The sequence below is a fragment of the Lonchura striata genome, chromosome 7 (assembly GCF_050655825.1).
Source record: "Lonchura striata isolate lonStrDom1 chromosome 7, ASM5065582v1, whole genome shotgun sequence".
In the NCBI taxonomy this organism is placed as follows: Eukaryota; Metazoa; Chordata; class Aves; order Passeriformes; family Estrildidae; genus Lonchura; species Lonchura striata.
Genome location: NC_140709.1, coordinates 6872520 through 6894133, shown reverse-complemented (window position 1 = coordinate 6894133; position 21614 = coordinate 6872520). Strand labels below are relative to the sequence as shown.

The 21614-nt window shown below is 37.7% G+C and overlaps 1 protein-coding gene across 2 annotated transcripts in view; it reads right to left on the bottom strand.

Moving 5' to 3' along the window:
• The window catches only part of TMEM163 (transmembrane protein 163), an 85120-nt gene that overhangs the window by 61692 nt on the left and 1814 nt on the right, over positions 1-21614 (bottom strand). The window contains exon 2 of one of the 2 annotated variants that reach the window (XM_021548733.4): positions 18039-18158. The exons of the other annotated variant lie outside the window; for it this stretch is intronic. Within the exon in view, the coding sequence (XP_021404408.1) occupies positions 18039-18158 (120 nt within the window). The remainder of the gene's footprint in view (positions 1-18038; positions 18159-21614) is intronic. 2 annotated transcript variants of the gene reach the window in all.

Genomic DNA, 21614 nt, shown 5'->3' with positions numbered 1-21614 from the left:
TCTTTCTCTTTTCAGAAATCAATGCACATTTAGGACTGTTATTCAGTGAACTCAATTATATTTATTACTGGAAGTACCCATGAGGACTATTACCATGCTCTGCTCTCTGTCTGATAATTACGGTGTTGTTACACATGAAAACCCAACACATGCCCAAGTCAGGCTGCAGGTCAGAAGCCAACAATGCGTAAATATTTGTCAGTAATTCATTAATGTACTTCTCAGCTACACAACCATTCCTTCATCTTCGGTTCCTAGTGAAATGTGCTTCACCAGCACTGGGTTTCCCAGACATATTTGGTGCAAAAACACTCCTCACAAGCAGTTGTTAACCAACCACTCATGGGTTTCCTCCTGAAATTCTGAATGCTGGCAGAGAATTGACTCAAACTTCACAACTTCATCGACTTCAATCCCTGACTTGATCAATTTCAAAAGCTGCCTGTTAACACAGGGCACAGCATGACAAACACAATTAAATCTGAAATCCCGAGTTGCCAATCCCCAGCAAGGGGTTACATCTTGAAAACACCAAACTTGATGGAAGGCCAGTGCCCTGGCCTATGAATCCTTAAGCATTAATAAACATAAATATTACTCTGAAAATATTGCAGACAGATTTCTCTTAAAATGAAGAAGATATGGGAAAAAGTTGCACTATTTCTATAACAACTCCTCCTAAACATTTTAAGAAAACAACATGTAATGCAAAACTATCCACTGGGAGAATGTTCAGAGAGGTGATCTGAGATATTAAGAGTCAGACTTCTAAAATCAGTATTCAAATTATTCTGCTTCAGTGTAACCTTCCCAGTGGCATGCAATAGTAAATATGATTCACAGGCATTTAGTGATAAATAATAAACCAGAAGCATAAAATACTGCAACACAGTACAGAGTTGGGACCTGAATTTGCACTTCTGAGACATGATCAAAACAACAGAGTCACAGCCAGGGAAACCACAGAAACGAAGAGGAGCTGGTTAAAATGCCCTTGACACCACACAGCAAGGATGTCAATGCTCATCTTATTTAAAGCCAGGTAATAGCTTAAGAACAGGCACCTGCCTCTGAAGTCAATAAACATTGTATATACAATCCAAGACCACTTACTTTCACCTAAGAATGACAAAAATGAAATAAAAAATAAAGCTTTCAGTGATCAGAATTGTCTGAAATGTACTGTTTAAGTACTTGAACAAAGCATAACTTGAGATTCAAAACAAGTGGGCACTTGAAAAAAAAAGAAACACAAAACCAAAAAGTATAGGGGGTAAAAAAAAAAGAGGAAGAGAAAGGGAATATACACTTCTTTAAAACTGTATAACTTCTAAAATAGTATCTTATATTACTGAGCATGTAATGTAATTCTAATGGAGTTTTTCTTCTATGGGCTTTTTATTCAGAAAATAAAAAATCTTTCCTATTTTTCAGAAGATAAAAGTAAAATTAAAGAGAAGAAATATCAGAGGGGACAAGTTACACACTGATAGTATCTCAACAACCCACCACATCCACCAGACTGACTCTGAGTTTGTATTCATCTTCCTTTAAGAGTCAGTAGCATCTCAACAGAAAACTGGAATTTGGGCTACATGTGTTCTCTTTCTCTCCATCTGGATGAGAGGAGCAGGAGATATTTGTTTACTCTTTTGGGTGTTGAAGTACAGGCAAACACAATTCCTGTTTTTCTTAGGATCCTCAATCTCCCTCTTGCTCAACAAACAGCATTTAAGAGTAATGTGCTTTTCCAGAATAAGATTGCTTCTCCCTCTCCAACCTTTCCTTTCCAAAACCTAAATTATAAAACAATTACTTTCTCAAGTACTTCTGGAGAACCTAATTTAATTTTTTAGGATGACAAGCCATTCAGTTGCTAGGGACTGAAAACCATTCAAACATATTGCTTTGAAGTCTACTACATTCATGACTAACCTAACTCTTGCTAAATGGAATTAACCATATGAACTACATCAGCAAGACAGTCTGTATCATGAAATATCTGAAATATTGCACCACTATCTCTACAATGAGCACAGAAGAGAGGAGGTTGCCTAATATCCCTTATCTGTTTGATAAATCATCTATCTTCACAATAAAAAATTTAGAAATATTTTAAAAGCTAAGAAATTTTCTATTTGAAAAATTGTTTCATTTAATCGAAAACAATAGAAATGCATAAAGAATTAATGTCTCCAGGTTCTGTTGCCTTCTTATCCCTTAAAGCTAAATTCAGTCTTTCTATAATCCAAAAAGAAGAAAGAAATTGTCATTTAATTTTTGAGTCAGAAACTTGATAGTTGCTCGAAGCAGCCATCCCTACTATTTTTACTAATCTCCAAATTCAACATTTGCTCTGTGCAGCGCTATGAATCACTCTGTTATTTGCTAAAGAGCTCAGATTTAATCACCATTTCACAAAACAGCAAAGTAACAGGATGTTCTGCATCCCTCCCCAGTGCCTGTGGAAGTGGGCACAGCACTGGAGGCACTGACTCAGGACCACAGCTGCTGTGAAATGAAACACAGAGCAGGGCAGCCCTTGCCACAGGTGCTGAATGAATATTTGAGAAGATTAATAACTCTCAGTGCCCAAACTTCCAGCTGTCAAACAGACAAAAGTCTGCATGGAGTAAGAAGGAGATCAGTTACCACACCCTGTATTGCTGCCACTGAAAGCAGAGGGACATAAAGGATTAGATTTTGTTCTTCCATTTGGAATTGACCACCACTGAAAATGAACATAGCAAGATTAACAAATGTTTCATGTACAGAAAACTGTATTCACATTGGGGATTTCATCATAGTAAGCAAAGGCAGAAAACATTCCAGAAGGGTCATCTGAGCCAAGGGGAATACCAAATATTCCTTCCAATCATTAATACTGTTAGCAAATTAAATTCTGAGCCTATTGAAGAAGGAGGAAGAATCCTACAAAACCACCTCTGAGGCCAGGGGATTTGTCCCTATCTATTGGAATTCTGAACAATCTTGTTTGGAGTTTTTATTATAGATGAAGCTAAAAGGAAGAAATTCAACAAAACCACATGTAATTGCTTCTAAACCTCTTTCAAGATCCTAAGTACCTTCTTCTGTATTCCTTTGCTTTCTTTAACTAACTAGCACAGTCATTTTGCCTAAAACTGGAGGAATTATATATCATATTCTACTATATCTACACTTAGAAAAATACATTCTTTCCTGAAAATCTCAAGATCATGGATCTTACTATGGCTTAGGAGCACAATGTGAAAAATCTCAATGCAAACAAAACAAATAACATCAGTCATTTAAAACTCTAATTTCTATTTAATTTCTAATTCTTCATCCTAAATCAGAGTTACGAAAACCAAATGCAGCCCTTGAAATCTAAGTGCAACATGGTGACAGAAAAGTTAAATGCCCTACCAGCACCAGAACTGGAAACCAAATTCAGATTTTCCTAAAGCCATGCAAGTTTTTGCATGTCAAACTCTTCCCAGCTATTGATGTTGTCCTACATCAGAGGATTCCTACTGATTGCAGAGAAGATAATGAGTACCAAATATCTCCCAAACAGAACCCCTTTATCAACATCTTCTGCTGACCCAGGACCTCGACATTTCTTATCTTAATTTCAGCATCACAAGACAGAAACACATAAAGGCAAAAATCAATTCTGATTAAAGTTGCAGAAGTGAAATCAAGGCAGATACATTCTGTGAGCAGGGGAGCTACACAGCATCATTAATGGGATACATTTTATTAATTTCCCTGCACCTTATCTAACCTAGTGAAATCATTGTATACACACACAAAAAGAAAACAGATTGTAAATGTTATGGTCTAAAAGGTGTCTTTCCACTGTGTAGTAACTAATATTTTTTCCAGTTCTATCTGCCAACAAATGTGAAGCCCAGGCCACCAGGAAGGGAGAAGAACCATTTCCATTCCTTCCTAATTGGACCCCAGAGACTGACACATTTAAACCAAAGATCAAAGCTGCTGCTTTTTGGACTGAAACTGCTTTGTAACTGTGAAACTGCCTGTAAGGAACAGGTGGCAATATAATTTCTTAAACTAACTGCAAAATGTATCACCTGAATGATAGTTAAGTAGATTAATTACAAGCAAAGGTAATCAGTTCATCATGTGACCTTTACTTTTCTTGAATAACCAAGTCATACTTGTATGAGAAATTAAAACAAACACAGCTGAATATCAGAAGCTCCAGAAAACTCAATTATTTCTATTCAGAAGAGTATTTTCTCCAAAGATTTCTGAGTGTTTCAAATGCTGACAGTGTAAGACACTCCTGAATAAAACCAGTATTGTAATATTATACCATTATGCCATAAACACCCTTGTGTCAGCAAGGGAAGTGACTGTAGGGAACAAGAGTGCAAGCCTGGGTTTATAACCCTTAGTCCTCAGCTGCCCCAGCTCTCCTGAGAGCTTTGACTTGCTCAGGAACTGAGAATATGCTTTTAGAAGCACTACATCCCCTCTAAGTCATTTCTTATTACATAGTACTTAGCAAGACCCATCATTTGTGCCCTTGTTTTAAACCACAGGACCTGCACACTTCTGTTTATACATTTGTATGAGATTTCCACACCAATTTGTTAGTCCTGCAGCTTCTTTGCAACCCAGTTGTGCAATCTGTTTTCCCACATGTCCTCTCCTATGTAGGGCAGGATGATGGAATATCGCCTCCCTGTTTATGAAGAAGTTTGCTGCCAGTTTTGATGGGTCTTACCTTGGATGATCCACTTAAGAGTCTGTTTCCACTTGTGTTTAGCATTGATGTCACCGAGTTCCATCCTTTCTTTCCAACTGAGAGTATGTCTGCTTCCTTCAGTTAGATGAAAGTCATGGAATCCTCAGGCCCAACTACATTTTTAAGAGTGCCATTGAAATAAAGGTTGATTGTACTCATCTCTCTACAACAGCACAGTAAAACCAAGAATGCACAAAGGCAAACCAACCATCAGAACAATTCCCACCTCTAAAAACACCCAAGACATCTGCCCATATGATGATTAAAAAAAAAACTTTTGGTTTATCCTCATTCTAGGAACACTGAGCTTTGCCAGTGTACATGAGAATAGCAAAGACACCGGGACTGAAAGCAGCTCTTTACACAAAATGTGTTTCAAAGATTTAACAACAGGACTTTGTGACACACAAAACACTTCCCAGGATTAACCTGTAGACCCAAGAGATGCACTGTTAGCACATAATCTCCTGTTCCTCAGAACTTTCTTACTTCCCATCCACATCCTCAAATGCCACACAAGGCTGCAGTAGCTGTAAAGATAAGGCAAGAGAGCAATCCTTTAGTAGTTCTTCCTGAAATCATCTACCTGAAGTTCCTCTCCATGCACAGGAATAATAAGTATAACAGGCTCAGGAAAGAGCACAGCATCACAGAAACATGTACTTTAAACAAGTGATGTGCATTTGGTCATGAAAAATGGATTCCATCAATAATAAGCACCATCAGCCCTAATTCTCAAACAAACTTAACCCAGCATTTGGGGTGCTTTTCTATGTTGTCCAAGTCATACCATACTTAGCAAGCCTTTTCTCCTCTACTGCAGAAGTTGGCTTATTATTTTGACTTTTTTTTTTGCAAAAGCAAAACTTAGCAAGGGTTTTTACTGCTTAGCAGAAACCTGCATTGCAGCAGGAAGCCTATGCAGAAAATGTGCAGAGTACCCAGCCAGGGTAACAAATCACCAACTCACTAAACTCCAGTGTGCCTCACGGTCACTGCAGAACAGCATTTATTTCACAGTGAACTCTAAAAACACCAGGGGGAGAGATAAAGGGAACATTCATATGCAGAAAGCTGTTTATTAGGGTTCTAAGACAACATGGAAAGACTGACTTCTCCATTTTATAATAGGGGAATACAAACTTCCAGCCACCTAAAAAGACCATCAGGGACACCATTCTGCCTGACAGTGTTCATGTTGGCACACTTCCTTAGCCTTCATAAATTAATTTTTGCTTATTTTTTCAGCTACAAGGGGCAGGGAAACATCCTCCAACACCACAGCAATCTCCAGGGACATACATGCTGTACCTAATCTGATCTATTAGACACCCATTTCACTTTCCTGTGTCATGCCCTGAAAAATATTCACAGCTCAGTTACAAATTACCAGCAGATTCTTACAGAGTAGTAAATGCAGTGACCAATCTGTCTATATATTCTGTGAATAATGTAACTTACCTAGTTTTAGACTGCCACACCTGAGCTAGACAAACCTCAAATGTCTGTTCAACTCTTGGCAAAACAAAAAGAGGAAAACATTTGATAACCTCAGGGAATCCAACTGCACTTTTTATACAGCTTTCAAACCTCTCTTTGAACTCTGGACTGTTGAGCTTTGTTACAAAAACCTCCAGCTCAGTTTTTCCCAAAAAGAGAAAAAGTACATGCAACAAATCTAGCATAGCCCTGCAAAAAATAACATCAGTCATGAAAAGTTACACTGAACATCGGGTTAAACAGATACATGGCAAAATAGGTTCTTCCTTGAGATTTAAGGCCTCACTAATGTGTTCCAGACAACTGTCAACAGTTAAAGCCATCTTACTTGCTGCTTGAAGAGACTTCCAAATTTTTTAAACTGTCATCCTCTGTAAAGAGTTCCTCCTTGATCTCAAGAACTGCATGCACTTAGAACTCAAGGCAGGTTATTTCATAGCATTCTCCTGCCCTTTTCATTTCTCAGTTGTACTCCTTTGACAGCAGTTTCAAGTTGTAAAAATCTTTTCCAACCTCTACCTGACCAATAAGAATGGTTACTCAAAGAAAGAGAACAAAGATAAGCTTACTAGCACTGAAAAACCAATGTTAATAACATTTACCTTTCTCTACCACCTACAAAAGGGAGAAGAAAAAAAAAAAAGGCAGGAAAAAAAATATTCAAGCCCCTCAGTACTTCAGGGACCTTGAGAGGCCCTGCACAAAGTGAAGCTATTCCACCAGCAGCCACCACCCTACACAACTACCCAACCCTCTCCTCTTACTCTAAATTGTCTGCAAATTATTCCAGCTCAACTGGGTTTACTGCACCACCAAAACACATCAGGAGTAGCACCACATTCCTCAAAACCCACCAGCCCAAAACACATTACTCAATGTAAATTTACCCCTGCACAGGCAACAAGAAGTCAAAAACATCTAAATGCATTCAGTACACTACAGCATTAGAAATCCTGGGACTTTGAAACAGTTTCCACAAGTTAAACCACAACAAACTCTGGAAATTACCCCACAAATCAGTAGGTCTAATACTCAGATGGAGCAGCCAGCAATGCCTTCCTGCACATACAAAATTCAGAGCATGTTGTCACTCTGAAAGACATAGGTTGTGTATAAATGTGTCAGCTACTATATAGCAAAACACTCCAATTTTTGGCAGAAAAATCAGTTACCTTTTCATTTATCAAAGCCTGATGTGTGCAGATGGAGAACAAATTTATGGCAGTAAAATCATTTGCCCAAAGCCACAAAGAAAGTTTGGGCCATGCCCAGGATTAGAACAGTCCCTGGAGCAAATTCTTGGCCCAGCCTCTGTGAACCTAGCAGGATCTGAGTTGCTGTTAATTCACCTTTTTTCCCCGGTGTTTAAAAATGCTTGTAAGAGTCAAGACAGACTGCCTTAAGCAAATATTTCCTCACAAAAGTGAGAAAAAACTTACTACCAAAACACAAAGGTAATGCTAAACGGAGTCTGAAAATACCTCCTCTAATACAAGTTCATCCTATTATTTGTCATATGCTTTAGGGACTGATGCTCATTTGTTTCAAATTGAAATAAACCCAAGGAAGTCAACAAATCTATGGCCTTCAGCTGAAAATCTGTCCCTATAAATTACCTTAAGTGTATTCAGGTGATTTCGAGTCTAAAGATTCCATAAGCCATTAAACATCACTTGCAACATTATCCCTTAAATCACAGCCTTGTTTTCATCCACCAGATGTTTCTCAGCAGGCAAATGTACACACAATAACCCAGTGAGTATCTCTTAGTGGGAGAGTAACAGGAAATTTCACTTTAAGTAGGGTTTGCTCAAGTGGCAGGACCCAAAACACAAAAATTGAATCATTTTCCTGCCCACTTCTCAGTATGAGATAATTGTGGGTTTGGGTTTTTGACACATTCACAGGCAGTAACTACAGGTTTCCCACAGTCAGAACTCATATGGTAAAGGGCACAGAACTATGATTTCTACCTCTTTAACTAAAAATCTTAATAATTTAATTTGCTGACTCAGTTTTTCATGGCTAGAAAAGATTGTTAAACAATCTCTCTTTGTTGCAGGCAATTGCACACAGAAATATCAAGTCATGCTAAATGAAAAGGAGACACAGTTTACTATTAGTTTTTAATGTGCCACAAAAATGAGCAGATGAATTGGCTCTTTTGGGTACTATTAGTTCCACATAGTTAGACATTATAGCCTGATATATGTCAGCCTCAGCAGCAAGTCAGAGAATAGTGATGTCTCTCAATTTGGGAGGTACACAATAATCCTCTGGGCATACACACAGCCCTGTTTTACACAACAAGCTGAGACTGATGCCTTACATCTGTCTTCCTCACTCCTGGCAGCATGCTCCAGTACACATGCAAATTGATGCCCATAAACCAGTGCTGCACAGGCTGTCTGGAGCTGTTGAGCAGTTTTCTCACAGCCCCTGAGCCTTGCATTTGGGAAGTGATCTGCCACCACTGCAATCACCATCAGTTTTGCCTCTGGCTTCCACAGCCTTGGCCGGGTCTGATGCTGGGTCCTTGGCTCTGCCCTGTGCCTTTCATGGACCTGTGAGCAACAGTAAACTCAATTCACACTAAATGTGAATTTAACATCAACATTTCAAGCATACCTTAACCTGTCTATCATTCCCTACCAAAATGGGATTGCATGGAGTTACTTTTTTTCCCCAACTGTGCATCCTAGTTGACACTGCAGACTGCATTTCTTGCCTATTAAATCTCCCACTACACAATAATAAATCTGTCTTCTAAAATTTTTCTTTCAGAGCCTCGGGAAACACTGTCATTCTTTGGCCATTAAAATGTTTCACTAAAGAATGTGATCTGTGGACAATGCACTTAGATGTTTATTTTCTTCACTTTGATATATTGAAAAGATACATTGTACTTAATAGTTCCTTGAAGCAAAATCTTTAATAGCAGAAGATAAACAATCCTCATATCCGATGAGAAAATTCCATTTAGGATTCAGCCAAAGATCCTGTTCTGCAGTAGATGTTACTCATTCTCAGCATCACACCTGGCACAAAAATGGCTCAGAGATCTCTCCAGAAAGGAGAGCTTGTGGTGCAAGTGCCAAAAGCCACTTATCCTGCAACAGTTCCTGGAAGGCAGATGCCTCTTGTCTACCTATTTTTATGGTATCTGTCAGACCATCCCACTTCCTCTGCAGTTCTTCTGTCTAGCAAAATACCAGCTGGTTATTTCTGGTCATTCTTCTTTGACTAAGCACTGACTAATCTGCTTCTTTGAACTCTGAAGATAATCTCCTCTGTCCCTTTTTCTGCAATACCCAGAGAAGAAAAGAACAGTAATGGAAGTCATACACAAAAGTCAGAAGAGATACACAGGAGCTCTTTATGGCTTCTCTGAAGAAGACAGCTTTGCAGATGAAGGTTAGTGTCCATTAAAAACTTGTTTCAGGCTTTACCAAAGACTTTGATGATTTTTACTTGAGCCACATGAATCTGACCAGGTTGTACCACCATTTAGCACAAAGTATCAAAGTTTCCCAACTTTTAGATCTACCAGACTGGATTTTTCACACAGTATCCTTATGTCTCCTCTCACAAAGTGTCACGGCATGTGACCTGGAGCAGTACCCAGGACACAAGGTTTATGCTCTTGCTGGGGGTATTTTCAGAAACCAAAGTGTCCTTCAGCTCAGACTGGGTTATTGACCTCATCGGGGTGGTGCCACCTATTCACCCAACCTCATTCTCTGTTATTTTCTCTGCTCCCACTCTGTGAATCCCCCCCAGCTCCCAGATGCTCCCAATTCTCATCAAACACTACCATGGCTTCACATCCAGCTCCAAGGGATGGACCTCCTGGGAGCTCAAGGGCAAGGTAAAGAACACATATCATTTATGAGATTATTTTACTAAGTTCTCCTACAGTGCAGTTTTAATAAAATTAGTTTACAAAATTATTTACAAATAATATTCTGTTCTGAGAAAGTATTAAAATCTAACTAATTTATATTTTCAATGAAAGGAACTCAAACACTGTTACTGAAAAACCACAGAAAATAAGTGCCAAAAAGGAAACACCAAGCACTATCAACCTCCCCAGTAAAGTAAAAGTTACAAATGTTATTAAAAAAATTAACTGAGGTACCAGGTTACATTTTGTTGCATATTAAGTTAAAAAATATGAATATTTTTAAATTTCTGGCAGAAGAAACCTAAGAAGAAAGTTGTGCACTTACTTTCATTACTTTCACTGCTTCCTGTGAAGTTTGAATCCAGCAGTGCTTTAAAAACTCTCAAAATTCAAACAATAAAGTGAAACTACACAATGAATATTAAACATACATTTTATGTCATTATTGTTGATTTTCAGCTCCAGATACAAAGAATTACAAGTTCAACTTTGCCAATAAGAAAAGAAGTGAATTTTTAAATTGGGACAGCAAAGAAAATATGAAATTATCTATGAAAACCAAATGCTATTGATATATCAGGCATTCATAAAGAAATCTGTTTATACATTCATGCCTTTGCACAAACCTGCAACAGCTAAGGCACTACTTTGTGGAAGTGATTCTACAGCAATTGATTGAAAATACATTAGACTTTTCAGCTTGCAGAGATGGTCCTTCAAAGGGCAGATGTACACTCACCTATGTGATCCAGCAAATACAGCAAGAGCAACAATTGAGACTTGTGCTAGAGGATCGTTTCTTTTCAATTTTATACATAAAATTCAAGCAGGTTTTTTATGGATAACAGTTAACACCAATCACATGCAATAAACTTAATATTACATCTTTTTTTTTTTTTCTCCCAACTACTTCCATCTGGTTTTAGTCAAGATACACATTTTTCACTCACTACAAGCTAGGGATGGCTGTAGGAAACATCGTCCCCCACCACCCAGTTAGCACCAAGAGGTCTGCCTAAAATCCTCCCCATTCAGGGTTAAATTCTTTTCCCATAAGAAAAATTAACTCTCTACCCACACCTGTCTGTAAGGGCACAGTAGAATTTTCTCAGGGATAGAAGTAGGACCCATGGCATCCATACAATTACCTAATACTTAGTTATTTATACTTATTTGTATATTGCACTTTGCTACACAACTGTATTCTCATCATTGGAACCTCTGAACCATCAAACACAGAGCTGCCTTTGACAAAATCCAAGCAGGGATCTGATGGCAAAACTGAAGAGCAAATTTCAAGTGTCTAAAACCTCCTGCTATAATTTAAATACAACATATATTACCTATGTTACATAACATAGATGTCAATTCATTTGCCATTCTTACTGGTCTAAATGTTGCACAGACTCATTCCAATCTTCTCCACACAAAATAAATTCCAACAAAACCTTGTAAAGGAAGAATAAAACAGCAACTGTGATTGTGATTATTACACTAAGCAGCCTAAACAATGTACTTGCATGTTTCTCACTCTTCATGAAGTCATGTTACAGTGTTGCTTTTCCCTCATCTTCAGCCTTGTTTTAATTTCAAAATTCTTCAGGACAAACTTTTCTCATGAGAAAAGAATAAGAAAAGAAAACTCTTCAGTATACTTAACATAAGCAATTATTAAATTGCAATTTTCTAATGCAAAAATGCACAACAAACTAGTGTGTTTTAAAGGTTAGTATTTAAACAAAAATTCAGCTGTTTTAACAAACTTCCAGCACAGCAATAATTTTTTAATTGTTTGCTGTTCAAAAATATTATATCATTATCTAGCCTGTTCTAGATTTCACAGACTTCTACCACCATTTTCCCTGCCAACTAAGGAAAAGATTTCATGAAGTGTGAAGCACTGCAGATTTTAGACCCACACTTCTGCTCAAGAGCTATCAGTCTTGAACCTGACATCCATATGTTATTTTCTCCTCCCAAGAAAGTCACTTAGAGCTTTGTGTGCCTGAAAAAAAAAAAAATAGACAGGCCCTTACTGGCCTCTCATTTCATTTTCAGTGAATGAAAATTGCATTTTGCTGTCATTAAGTACAGACTGACCTATACAAAAGGCTGTCTTCTGCCAGTGCTGCAGAGGCAATGGATTTTTTGTCTTTTAGCTTTTACGTGTAACATGATTAGGATTTTTTGTCTTTTAGCTTTTGTGTGTAACATGGTTAGGACCAAACTCTATTTTCACCTGTAGCGGTGCAGCTGTAACGAGGATGACAGGAAAACACAAGAGTCACCAATATCAGAACTCTTCCTTGGGAATTTGAGTTCCAGATTTCATTAACGCTTCTGTGAAGCTACAGCCCTGAAGCATCTCTCTTTTTGTAACTGACATAATTAAACACTCTGAGAAACATGCAAAGGGAGGGATCTGTATACTGCCATGGAGGAGCTTTACTCTCTGTTTAGTCTTTAATTGGTTTTAAGTGTTTGCATGGAATTGTGACTTGAAATGTAACTTTCTGAATAAATGTAATGCACTCTGCTCAAGAAAATAAAAATATTTTAAAAACCCTTTTCTTGGGCATTAGGAGTGAGAAATGCAATTCTGCGTCCTTACTGGATGAGAAAACACAAAGACCAAGACTTTTCATATTTTCTGTGATCCTGAAGAGCTTTGTTTAGGTTCCCAGATGACACACTCTAACCTCAGCCTGAGTGCTGAATGTCCATCATTTGTCTGAAAGTAATGGCCTTTAAAGAATATCCAAACTAAAGAGCCTCAGAACCATGAACCTTCCCCTAAATTTTTCTTTAGTAGTGTTATTATGATTCACAGCTGTGCCCAGGGTATGCTAAGTATTGTGCAAGCATCAGGGAAAGCCCACATATATTTAATTTTTCAAGCATGAATAGGAATGGCCCACAGAGAAAATTATATATTCATCAGTAAAGTAATATAATCACTCCCCATCTCAGTTGTCTAAGATGAGGAGTGACAGATTACATCAGTACACCCACATGTGAGCATTCACAGGACAACAACTTCAATTGCTCAATGCTTGTCCCATGTAATTTCAATTGCATGCACCTGAATAGAGAAAAACCAGTAGTCATGTCCTACAGCTAACCCACATGAGACTTTATGACTCAATACAGTCATTCCAATGAAAAAAGTGGGCCTGGATACACAACTTCTATGTTTGTTGGCATTTATAATTGTTAGAATCTGAATTAGCATAAAGCATTAATCTGAAAGCAAAACCTACCCTGAAATTTGTAAGCACTTGCACCATATATTTCAAACAAAATGCCTCCCAGTATGTGGGAGCTCACTGTGATAAATCATTTTTAAGCAATTCTTTCTGAAACACAAATAATTTTTTAATATAAAATCAGAATATCAGTGTCTGCATTTACATTTAACATCTTATCCATGGGCCAACAGCTAATCCTGTAAAATACTCCCACACTCACAGAATTCTACCTACTGAGTTTCCACTTGAGATTTGATACATATAAATGGAATTCACCTTCTCAAAACACCAGCACCTCTTACTACACCAGACTAAACACCAGGATGAGACTTTTTGCTGCACTCGGTTATTTCTGTGCAGCTGAACCTTACCTGTGATGAGCTGAAAGGGGGGAACTCCAGAGCAGCCCTGGGGACAGATGTGAGCACCCACTGCCATTTCCCAGCACTCTGCAAGCAGCCCCTCCACTCTCCCAGTGACCAGTGCAGACCTGCCCTGGGCACGCTGGGACAGCCTGGCTGCAGCCTTCACAAAGCTCACATTTACAAACCCATGCATTCTAAACCTTCTCTCAGTCTCCAGCTACAAAGAAAAGCCTCAGTGCAGAATTTGGTCTGTACATTGTTTTGATGCATTGCTAGGACTCCTCCATTCACTGTGAAACAATTTTGGCTGATCAGATCAGGAAGATGAATGAACACTCTGCTTTCTGTGAATCACAAGTCTATACTGGACAAAAAACACCAGACAGAACAAGATTGTTTTCTGCTTTGACAATATTATCAGAGATTAGCTGCCTGAGCAGAAACTGAACTGCAACAGCAGAAGCTATATTTGTATATTTTTCAAAATTATACTTTAGTAATATAAATGTCAAGAAACTAAGAATAATGGGTTTCAAAACACCAGAATTCTATACCACCTGCTCTCTACTGTGATTCTTAAACTAGGCTCAGTATGAACACATAATACTGCAGCTACAGGAAGAAATAATAGTTGTTATTATGAAATGACTGCAGTCTTATACTACATAGATATACACTGCACAAAAATATGTTCTTATTCTGTTATCATTCTTTTCTTACATTACTGTAATCCAGAAATAATTATATTAGAATTATTATTCTAGCACCTACTTGGGGTGCTAAGGAATAATTTAATGTTCATTTTAATAATTTTTATCATGCTCAGACTCTGTTTATTGCTATATATTTATAATAAAGTAAATCCACTCTTGATGAGAATTCTACAAGTAAGCATATTTCAGACAGCCCTGAAATGAAGAGCAAAATTAATTTATTGACCAGGCATTGATTCGCATTCGATCATGAAAGTACTGCACAAAACAACAGTGCCAGAATATTCTGAGAGCACCAAATTTTCAGCCACTAAAGATGATACATGGGGCTCCTTTCACCTTAAGGACCTCACACATTTAAGTCTACAGAGATTTTACTGAAGCCTTGTGCAATTTCATGCTGGAGAGCAACATCTGCAACAGCTCTCGGAGCCATGAGACCACATTGGTTACCTCAGAGTGCAGAAGCAGCATCAGAGACAGCATCCAAATGGTCCTTTACAAGTACAGCATTTCTGCAGTAAAATTAGGTTTATTAAGTGCTTGACAGTAAGAGATCTGTTCTTTCAGCTAAGTGGAAAAGCTGATTTCATGGTCTAAGTCCTACTTGTCAATACTAGTGAATGAAAGGTGACAACTTCATTTTCCCTTAAGCAGTCATTCTGCTCCATACCCAGCTTTCAGCTTTCTCTGAAAGGGTGGCCAGGCACTGGGAAAGGCTGCACAGGGAAGTGGTGGAGTCATCACCCCTGGAAGTTTTCAAAAAACGTGTGGATGTGGTACTTAGGGACACTGTTTAGCCATGAATGTGGCAGTCCTGGGTTAACAGTTGGACTTGATGACCTTAGAGGTATTTTCCAACCTTAAAATTCTATGATTTCCATAATCTCAAACCTTATTTGCCATAAACATTACTTAATAAGGAAACTGCTTTATGTATTCAGATCAACATGAGATTTTTCAGTCTCCTTCAAAATTACCAAGTGAACGATCAGAGTTCAGCTAGGGCAGCATCATAATCCCACCAAAAGAAAACACCTCATACCAATCAAGATAAACCATCACAATTTACTCTAATGCTGGAAAAATGCAGTGTTGGAGGCAACTAGACCAGCCTTGAAAGGAAGGGTGAGGAGTGGACCATAAAAAGGGAAGGAAGTCTACTTACAAGCACTTGGTTGGAAAAGGAGCTTCCTGAACCTCTTCCCTACTCTCGCTTTAGCATTTTTCCTATAGTAATCAAATAACATCAGTTCCCTGGCATAATATCTTGACTATAACATGTGGCATGCACTTGCAAGAAAGCATTTTGAAGGGGATAAAACAGGAATTTAAATGAGGAATTTCTAGAGAAATAAGGAAGAGCAGTGAATATAGTCAGTGCAGCCTGACAATTACCAGAACAGGTCCCTGTTTTTTACTGAAATGGAACATCAGGGCTGTATTTCCAACACTTCACCACTACAGATAGGAGGTAAAATGGAAAGAGGATGCTTTAAATAGCAGTTATTTTCTATTGCTAAATTGTCAGTGTCAGATACCCCAAAGTGACAATTAAACATTTCTATCAAACAGGCAGCAATTTCTGGTCACCTGGCATCTCTCCCAGCTCATGGATTGGCTGGAGGAACCTGCTAAAAGGACAGCACTGAGGAAGAGAGCAGCCAGTGCAAGGCAGTAAAATGAGCAGAACTTCTGAAATTGCATGGGGACAACAAAGTGATCCCAGAAGTCAGTGTATTTTCTTCAAAGATTGAAAAACATTAATAATAAACACATGAAAAGCCCTGGCAAGGCTTTTGTGGCATGTAAGTTAACTGCCAACTACCTAATAAGAGATTCCATACAGATTTAATATGTATCTGTGTGCTGATTTCTCTCTTACACTTCATAAATTTAGCCTCAGCAAACTATGGGGACAGATACATTCCAAAAACATATAATTAGTCTGCTCTGATTTCAGTAGTTCAGGTGAACTCCAGGTGAATATGCAGCCACAGGATATCCAGACAGGCACTACATTCTTTGCTGTTGTTTGTTTCTCTAAACACTACCAGAGTGCCAGAAACGAGGAAAAGAAAAAAGAATTCAGCCTAAATAATATTTTAAAATGTTTTAAAAGATCCTTTTAAAAGATAGAGTTTTAGTTATCTATATTACATTTAATTCTTGCAACGCTGACAAATGAAAATTAAAAATAAAATTAAGCCATATCACAATTTTCCTTAAAACTACAGTGTTTAGAGGTAACCAGGTTATTCTGTAACATAGTATTTACCTTTATGTTGCTTCAGTAGCAAAGACAGACCACTGCATTTCCATGAAGCAGAACAAAATGGAAACTTGTTTCACTCTCTTGTTAACATTCAGATTTTTTACAGTGTCAGATTCTGCTTCTAAGTGTTCCTCATCTTTTTTCTTATTTCTGAACCAAATTGTTGTACCTATGTTTCCATATAAATTGCTCTGAGTAATATATGTTGAGTTTTCAGAGACCATTTGGTCAGATTTTAATCACCTCTCCTGGGAGCTGACACCAGCTTCCAGCAGCAGGTCATACAATGCAGATTAGAATAACAAAAGACATGCTGCTGTGATTCCAAAGGAAAAAAAAAAAAAAAAAAGAAAAAAGAAAAAGAAAAACAACACAAGTCTGTCTCTATCAAGCTTAAGAATGATGTTTTGAGACTTCTTTGATGTCTCCAAGACAGAGCCTTCCTTTTGTTTGTATTAAATCATAAATTCAATCACTTCTGATTTTTCCCTCTCTAAAACAGAGAATGTGCCACTGAAAAGATTTTATTCCACATTCCATGTTTCTTTTTGTCTTTCATGTGTTACTTCATTGCCCAAGATAGAAAGCTTGTATTTCTCAAATTTGCATAGAGCTAAAATTTGTATTTACACAATGATTCATTTTTTCCTGTTTTGAAATAAAAAAAAAAATAGATTTCATTTTTTCTCATATGAAAGTGGGTTGGGTTTAGTTTGGATTTTTTTCCTCACTCAAATCCTTTTGTTTAAAGGTAAACTAGAAAAATGTCATGAAACTTATAGAAAAACACTGTTCTAAAAAGAAAACTGAATTTCTCCTCCAGATTAGTACTGCCTTAGGTTATCTGTCAGTGTACTACAGATAAATTATATATTTCTCCCTTAAAATTCACTATTCTTTATTATAGCATTTCCACTACAAATTCCAAACAGAATAAGATTTGTCATATTTGACCTCTTCAGTAAAAGGCAACCCACTGCATAATGATTTTTACACTATTCTCCAAAACGAACAGTTCCACACGTATAAATGCTAGCAGGAATCAACATCTCCTGTTTCTTTCTCCGACCTTCAACAACCCTATACTCTGCAGAAAAAAACCCAACAGTTTTACTAATTTATAAGCACCATGCAGATACAGGCAGTCTGGAGAAAAACCTCTTTAGCAGTTGCAAAGAAAAAAAACCATGAGAAAGATTCTACAAAGAAAGAAAGAGACCAAAATAAAAACAAAAAGGAAGAGGTGTGAAATTTAAAATATTCCCAATACTCACTGAAAGCAGCCACTGCAAGAGCCAGTGTGACAATAATGGAGACCCAGGAAACCCACAATGCCTTCTTTCTGTAGCTTTGAGCTTCATGAGGTTTTAGCCTTGTACTGCTTTCTAGTAAACCTGATAAGCAATAAGCAGAGAATGTATGAACAATGCATTGCTCCTCTTAAAAACACAGCTGTGTTAGTTCAGCCCTAGAACACACATTTACATTCTATATTACACACAAAAGCAAAACAGAATCAAACCCTGCTCATATTATTAAGGTTAAGAGAATGAGGCCACCAGGAACATGTGAATAAGCAAGAAGAACACACACAAGCTCTTTTGACTCCACACAGAAAGACCCACACATCAATCCCTTAAAAAAAGCACTGTCTTCCAGTTATGGAAATTCACAATCAATATGATTTCCACCTGTACCTATGCACAAGAAATGGCTCAGTCCTATACTCCCTCAGGTCAAAACTTGTTTCAGAACTTGAGGATCCTGGGGCTAATTAACATAGGAGAAAACTCCTGCTCACCAGTCCCTGTGGAATGGCCTCCCAAGGCACAGGGATACACGGCACATATTGATCATCAAAGCACAAGTGGGCATGCCCCAGAATCAAAGCTGTCACTGCTGAAAATGCCTCTTGAGCACCTTGTCCTTCATTTGGGGTAAGAACCCATTCCGTCTAGAACTAACTGAAGAACCAATTATGTCCTTGCTGTAATCAATGCAGAAGGCTGTTGAACACAAGGAAATGCTATTGCTTTTTCTCTTTTTTGATGCTTTCAGTCTGTGGAAGTCTTTTGTCCACTGGTCTTACATCACAGAGAATGCAGCTTAAACATAAATTAACATTCTTTGGTTTTTATTCTCTCAATCTGAGTCTTAAGCCACTTCTAAAATGCATTCAGAATTTTACATATTTGCATTCTGTATATCCCATTCTGATTCGTTTATGCTTAATACATTCATGTAATTTGAAACATACATTCTTTCTCACCATTATGTTTCAGCTCAAATCTGCTTTACTGGAGAGAAAACCTGATGGCTTTAAATTTCTTAATGAGTTACTCCAGAAGTTGTGGGTGGTTCCTCTCAGATGATGAGCACTTTTCAGAGAGATTTGCCTGCACTGAATGCATTGAACTGAGACACTGGTTTAACAGAACGACTTTCAGTAGCTGTTCTCAGGTCTCAGACAAAGGGTGGAGAACAGGGGCTGTGTCAGACTCAGCATCAGATTAAAACATAAGAGTTGAAGCTGGTACTATCCTCACCTTCCTCCGTTTTCTCTCTGGTGGTTATTGCCACTTTCAAGGCAGGGACTCAGTGTACTCCTGAATCCACACCATGTTTAACCAAGTTTATTAACATTTACAGATATTAATTTCAACTGACTGTAATATACTGGCTGAAAATTGCAATGGTTTTGGAATCAATTCAGAACTGAATCAGACATCTCTGCCTTGGGGGCAGCAATATGTCAGCAGAGGGGCAGGCATATGGGGGGGGGTCAAATTTGAGCCATCAGATTTTATTCTGCCACTGTTAAAATTACTGGTTGTAATCCTAGCATAATGGTGGGATACATGCTGTCTTGGAAAAATTCTTTATGCTTTTTACACCTCAGTTACAATAAAGCATGGAGAGTTTCTTTATGGGAGTTCAGAAAGCCAGTCTGAGAATTTCATGCTTATACTGTATTTTTAGAAAATTTAAAACATTATCACGCTTTGTGCTACACACTCCCCCCTTTATGAATGGAAAAGAATATACAAACTTGCATGGACCCATCCCTATAATGAAATTATGTCCATTTCTTATTACCTGCATTCTTTGTCTGTCTAATACAAAAAAAAACTGATAGATGACAACTCCAAAAGCTTTGAGTCTTTTACTGATTGCACAGCCATTTCTCACATGCCTGCCTTCATTTGTGCGAAGATTTTTTTTTTTTTCCCCCACAAATGTTTGGCCTATCTTCTGCTACTATATATAACAATGTACAGTTTAATTGCTGTCTGCTATGAGGTAATTCAACAACACATCTTGAAACATAGGAGGGATTTCTACTAATCTAACCATAGAGAAAATACATCTTCTCACATTTTGTGTATTCACCCCTCCTGTCCCCTCCCCAAACCAATAATTTCAAATTATGGTCCAAATCTTTTTGGAACATAAAGCAAAGATTTTTTCAGCCAATTTTGACTCTCAATATTTCAAACCTCAAATGAACACAGATCAGAATGACAGATAGCCTCACCTCTTTCTTTCTTTTAAGGCATCCTTTAATTCATGGCTACAGCTCATACTACCTGGGAAGTCCAACATCCATAGTTGATACTAGCAAATCAAACAATATCCTAATTAAACTGAGGAATGAATAATAAGCCCCAGAGCTAGTGCAAGACTCCCGATTACTATTCACATGTCAAGCACATGTCCAGTATGACAGAGACTGCAGTCTTTATAAAACTCATCCACTTCTGCCGTGTGTGTGTGTGTCTCTGTCTCTCAAAATGGCTGGCATATTCTGGCTGTCAGCGATGTGATCCCTTCCTTCCTGAAATAATTCAAATATATTTTCTGTGTTTAAAATTTCCACCCCCAAGAAAGATCATGTAATTCTTACGAGTGTCCTGAGGCCAGCCCCAAAAGATACAAACTCATTCACATGACTACCAAGCCCATAGAATAAAAATTATTTAAAGGCAACAACAGCTCATTAATCTACACACAAAGAACAAAATTCACAAGGAAAACTTCCATATTTCTTCACTGACCATAAGAAAGCAAGCATCCACAGGAGGATGAAAGTTAATCTTTCAGTATGACCTGCACTGCTACAAAAATAAAAAGCTGGCACCTACAAATGAAATTCCTCCGCCCTGAAATTAACATACTGAGTAATTTTATTGCCAAAAATTTATTTAACACATGGATATCCTTAAGGTATAGAAAAGATGGTGAACTGATTAAATTCACTGGATTTTTAATTTATCTTTCAGCATCTTCACATATTAACAGATTTTCTTCCCATAAAAAATCAGAAGGAGAAAAAAACCTGCCTAACAGTTGCAGAACACAAGCTTGGCATATTTGTGAAGTGATTCTAGGATATTCTTTACCATATGCTGACTTACCAGAAGTACTTTTCTATTTGGCTAAGGGATCATTTTAAAATGTCAAGTTAGAAATTGTGGAAGAGATAAGGCTAATAAAAAACCTGTTCACCTAAGGATGTTAATTTAAGGGTCCCATCCACAAAATTATCACCAATTTTGGATCTGGCTCTTAAAGAGCAAATATCTAGTTCCAAAATTTAGGATTAGTATTTATTTTTAGCAAGCATGGAAGCATCATCTCTATAACTGTTTCTGGTATGATTCATTGGAAAGGATTGTAGGAAAAAGTACAATCTAAAAGGACAGACTGTTAACATTTTCAACAGGGACAACCTGCAAAAAGCATACCATATTTCCCTCTACAGTGGTTGGGAATTATCCTGGTATACTTGGAATCAGTAACTACAGGAAAGGCTAAAAAAAAGGTACTGCAAGGGTCATAGAAAGAGCATG